This window comes from Geospiza fortis, unplaced genomic scaffold (genome assembly GCF_000277835.1).
Source record: "Geospiza fortis unplaced genomic scaffold, GeoFor_1.0 scaffold538, whole genome shotgun sequence".
NCBI lineage: Eukaryota > Metazoa > Chordata > Aves > Passeriformes > Thraupidae > Geospiza > Geospiza fortis.
In genome coordinates, this window is record NW_005054368.1 from 1,164,644 (window position 1) to 1,170,141 (window position 5,498).

The 5,498-nt window shown below is 56.4% G+C and overlaps 1 protein-coding gene across 1 annotated transcript in view; it reads left to right on the top strand.

Annotated features, from left to right (window-relative positions):
• The window catches only part of HNF1B (HNF1 homeobox B), an 18,503-nt gene that overhangs the window by 6,575 nt on the left and 6,430 nt on the right, over positions 1 to 5,498 (top strand). Inside the window, exon 5 of the mRNA XM_014308405.2 lies at positions 5,431 to 5,497. Coding sequence (XP_014163880.2) covers positions 5,431 to 5,497 — 67 coding nt within the window. The remainder of the gene's footprint in view (positions 1 to 5,430; position 5,498) is intronic.

Below are 5,498 nucleotides of genomic sequence, written 5' to 3' on the forward strand. Positions count from 1 at the left end.
CTGACAGCCCGTGCCGAGGGGCTTTCAGCAGGGCAGGAGTGATGGCTGCGGGGCACTGCCCCTCCGGAGGGGTCAGCAGGGCTTGGCTGCGGGGATTTCTCGGCGGCCGGTGCTTGGATCCATCCTGAGGAGGAGAAGATGGCACGGCAAGGGGTTTTAGGGCTGATTTTGGGGGAAGCAGGCAGGGATGGAGCTCAGCCATGGTTGCTTCAGGGTGCTTGGACCAAGCTGGGTCTGAAACGTTCTCAAAACATCAGCGGGTGCTTCTCTGCTGGAGCTCCTCCGGGGGATGTTTGGGGATGCCCTCCCGGTGGGGCACACCCGGCTGACCCCATGGTGGCTGTCCGTGCTGGGATTTGAACTGTCCTTGCCCCGAGGTGGCGGCGTCTGGGCCGCTCAATGCCTTAACAGCTTAATGACAGCTCTGGGACACTGCTGCTGTCCCCCTGCCCGCCACGGAAACGGTGGGGCTGCAGCTCTGGGGCTGCTCAAAGCTCCCCCGTGCCCGTGCACAAAGAGGGGTCACCTCTCCTTGGGACATCAGTGGGGTCTGGCAAAAGGGCGGGATGACAGCGGGGCAGGGATGAGAGCTGTAAAACTCAAACATCCTCCGGCCTCTTCTCGGGGACCCATCTGTCAGGCCTCGAGCTGTGGTTTTTAACTATTTGGAGGTAAATACTTAAAGCCTTTCTATCTCAGAGGCTCCTCTCCGAGGCTGGACTTTTCCCTTCCTCTGGGTTTTATCAGCGATCTTGGTTCCCTGTTTGATTTGAAGGTCACTCGGGGCTTTATCTCGGTGCCATGGCAGACTCTGGCTTATGCCATTTTTATCTTCAAGAGCCCCGAAGACAATCGGGGCATTGATGAGATTAGGGGAAGCACCACCCGCCCCCCGAGCCTGCCCTGCATACAAAGGGCTGCCCTCCCTGCAGAGCCCCAGGGCTGGGGTGGGGGGCACAGCATCCCTGCAGCCTGACATGGGGGGCTGCACACTCATGGGAGTCAGGGTGTGGTCATCCATCCATCCCTCCATCCATCCATCCCTCCATCCATCCCTCCATCCATCCCTCCATCCATCCATCCCTCCATCCATCCATCCATCCATCCATCCATCCATCCATCCATCCATCCATCCATCCATCCATCCATCCATCCATCCATCCCTCCATCCATCCATCCATCCATCCATCCATCCATCCCTCCATCCCTCCATCCATCCATCCATCCATCCATCCATCCCTGCTCTGCAAACATCAGAGTAGCAGATCAATATCTGAGCAATCACATTTATTTACATATATATGTGTATACTGATATATATTAAAATGCATTACTTTTATATATATATCTATATATATACACACACATGCACATTTAGATATCTCTATATTAAAATGCATTACTTACATATATATATATATAAATTATATATATTCACATATTTAGATATCTCTACAGCTGGAGATAAACATAAAAATAACCCAGTGCCACCCCTGAGATTCTCCCTAAAACCCAAAGGGCAGCTGAAGGGCTTTAACCTCCCTTTGAAAGAAGAGCCCATGAGCAAACCCTGGCTCTGGGGTACCCTGGTCTGCACCTGGCTCGCTCCCCGTGTTCTGGGGGTGCTGCCTCTGGCTGGGACCCCGTGCCAGTGGCTGGGATTTTTTACTGTCAGGGACATTGTGGGGCTCGCTGGGTACAGTGCACTGTTAGGAGCTTTTCCCTGGTTTATGGGGGTAATTAGAACTTTATGACAGCAGCGAAATGGGAGGGTCTAGTCCCCATAAACGGGTTTATAATGGATATAAACTATGCACCTCTGTAACTGAGCAAGATTAACACTTTAGGGACAATTTGAGTGGCAGCCCAAAAATCAGAGGTGCCCTCGGTGCTGCCTGGGCCTGAATTTTGGGAGGGTGAAGTTGTCCCATCAGCAGCCTGGCTGTCCATAGTGTCAGTGGGTGAAGCATCACTGACTCCAGCCTGTCCCCAAAAATTACACTTTGCTTTTCTCACCCCATTTTCACAGCCTGGTCTGTGCCAGTGGCTGCATCCTGGAGGGTCAGGCAGAGCCAGAGCTGCATCCCCTCCACCACCAGATCACTGGTGAATTTTTGGGGTCTCTTTTGGGGTTTGGCATTGCTGGTGATGTGCAGGACATTGGTGAAGGTCTGGGCAGAACTCTAGAGCTGGGGAAGGGGCAGGCACTGGAGGTTGGGATGTGCTGTGGCAGCAGGGCTCCCACTGCATGGGAATGACAGAAGTACAATGAGGGGTTTTTAAATACATACAATTTATTAATATCAAACACGACTTAAAGCAAAGCAAAACCAAACTGCTTCCCTGCTGGTGCCTGCCAAAGGCAGGGGCTGGTGTGTTCTGAGGAAAGGCACAAGGCTGGGATGAAAGTGATAAAGAGACTGATCCTTGCCCCAGACTCCCTCCAGCACCCCAAAAGCCCCAAAGGCCGGGTCAGGAGGGTGAGTGTGGCAGCCCAGAGCAGCCAGGAGGTGCTGGGGGTGTCTGTGGGTGCACAGGGCCCCTGCCCTGGGGCTGCCACTCTGCTGTCCCCATCCATGGCTGGAGCAGGGTTAAGGCTACGGGAGCCAGACCCTGCTGGGGCAGGGGAGGGCAGTAAAACATTTCACAGCCTGTGCAGCTCAGGGCCCACACAATGGCCCGTCCCATAAACAGACTTTTATATTATGGCTGTAGCTCCAGTTAAAAAAAAAAAAGCCTTGAGGAGGGAAGGCTCCACGGGCAGCCCCATTCCTGTGACCCCATCCAGGCTCCTGTCCTGAGCAGCCAGGGAAGAGACTGAGGGGGAATAAATCCCTTTGCACAAGGGCTGCTTCCAGCTGTGGAGGCACAGCAGAGCAGCAGGAGAACCCTTGTGCTGGGCCCTGATGGCTGTCTGGGCCCAGCTCATAAAGCCTGGAGGAATCCTTCATTCCTGGTGCTCACAGCTGGGGCCGTGCCCCTGCATTCACCCCAGGCTCAGGGCAGCTCCCAGGGCTGTGCTGCCAGGGCAGGGCTGCATGCCAGGGCTCAGTGATGGAGAGAGCCTGGGAGCTCAGAGGAAAGGCACCCCCATCCCCAGGGAGCTCCCTGAGTTCCAGCAGTGACAGCAGCAGCAATGCCTTGCAGTGGCATTGATATCCCTGATATTAATGATGTGATCTGCCCAAATCCAGCCCAGCCCTGGGGACACGTAAATAATGACGCCCCTCCCATTGTGGGGATGGGGAAATAATAATAATAACACTCCTCCCATTGTGGGGATGGGGAAAGCACAGTGAGGGGGGATGCTTCCCAAAATGAGCCCTGCAGGAGCATTCTGCCTGCCCAGCAAGTGGTTCTGAGCAGGGTCCCTGGTGGGGCAGGACAGTGGCACCACTGTCACCGAGCCCAGAGCCCGGCCTGGCGCTCCTGGGGAGAGCTAATCCTCATCAGGACTCTTCATCAACACACAGAGTCTTCAGTGGCTTTATCTAGAGACCCAAAATCTCAGTCCCCAGCCTATCTGGGGATCTCGGCGCTGGTTATTGTTCCTCAAACAATCAAAGGCTCGTCCTTGGCGCTGCAAGGAAGAGCTTCAAGATCAGCATTTAACTTCTTGTGTGTTTTAAAGCCAGCTTCACAGCTTTGGGCGGCTTGGCTGACGAGGTACCACCCCCTCGGCTGCGCAGGGCGCGATTTTGCATTTAAAATGGGCTTTTTTGTTGTTCTGGCTGAGCCCAGAGGAGCCTGAAGACAGCAGAAACTGTGATTCCCCTGGCGAGAGGAGCCGCCTGCCCCGGTGTATCTCTCAGATCACGGCCAGAAGAAAGGGCTTTGTTTTATCTGCCGTGCCATTGTTGCACAGCCGGGATGCCGGCCGCAGCGAGGCACCCTCGGCAGGAACGGGAACGCGTGGGACAGTGCCCGGCCTGGGTAATGCTTCAGTGTTTACCCTGCTCGCGGCAGGGACGTCCACTCGGGCAAATATCCACCTGCCAGAGGACATTCTTCTATTATCAGGGATAAAGGGGTTTGCTGGGAAATCATCAGGAGCCAGACATCGAGGAGATTCCTATCTGTGGGTCGTGTTTGACCAGCTGATGGGGGAAATTCGGGGGCGATTACAGAGTGGCTGTGTTGAGGTTTTGGTGGAGGGTGTGGGTGGCTCTGTGCTTGGTTTTGGAGCTGGGGAGAAGCTCCTGGACTCCAGTTCTGGTTTCTTTGCTTTTCCTTGGTTCAGAGATTAATTTTAGGGTTGTCCTTAGAGCATCCTTCACGGAGCCAGCCCCAGGCTGAGCCTCCCTGGGCTGGGCACTCTGAGGAGCTGTCCCCAGTGTCCCTGGGGTGGATGGCAAGGTGGCTTTGCCCCCAAGGGATTTCCCCCATGGTTTGTCTGTCCATCCTCCACCACTTCCATCCCAGAGCAGTTCAATGAATCTGGCTGGGAGCACAGGGCTGGACTCCTCCTGATAAATGGTTTTTCACCCTAGCTGTCAGGGCAGCCCTGTAAAAGACACTGTTGTTTGCCCTGGGTTTTCCTCAGTTAATTATTTGTGATCTGTGGATGCCTTTCCATGGCACATGGCTGATCATATGGCCATCAGCGTGGGGTGCTTCAGCCAAATTAAATATATTTATATGGGAGACCTGTGCTGGGGCCAGATTTCCCTGAGGGCAGGGGAGGGCTGGGGTCTGCTCTGGGGGCTGGGGTGTGTCTGGTGCCTCTGCCCTGGTAGTCACACACTGTGCAGAGGTGTTGGGAGGGAATGGGAGGCAGGAGGGCCCGAGGCAGCAGCGGGAGCCGTGGATGTGGGAGCTGGGCATGGCTGTGGGGAGCAGGAGGAGCCTCAGGGGGCTCGGGTGGGGGTGCAGGGTCACCCCTCATGCGGAATTTGCAGGACGGCTGAGAACTGTGCAAATGGAAACAGGAGGGGTGCAGTGGCACTGGGCAGTGTGGGATTGCAGCTCCAGCCACGAGCTCCTCCATGAACAGGAACTCCAGGAGATGGGCCAGGCCGGGCTGCTGCAGGGAGCGAGGGACAGCCTGTCCCTGTGCGTCACTCACGGGTGTCACTGAGGGGCTGGCACACATCTGCGTCCTCGTGCCACACGCCGTGAGAGGGCTGCGGGTCTGAGGGGCTCGGCACCAGCCTGGCACACCTGTGTGGTGCCTGTGGGTGATGCCAAGGGGCTCAGCAGCAGCCTGGCACACCTCTGTAGTGCCCCTGGGTGATGCCAAGGCTGGCATGTTTTGCAGGGCTCCGAGGGCACACCTGGCACTCCTCTGTAGTGCCCCTGGGTGATGCCAGCCCCATGTGTGAGGTGCCCCTGGGTGATGCCAGCCCCGTGTGTGTTGCAGGGCTCTGGAGGCACACCTGGCACCCCTGTGAGGTGCCCATGGGTGATGCCAGCCCCATGTGTCTGTTTCAGGGGTCAGGTACAGCCAGGCGAGCGGCGAGGCCGCGTCCTCGGGGGGCATCAGCCACCACAGCGGCGCT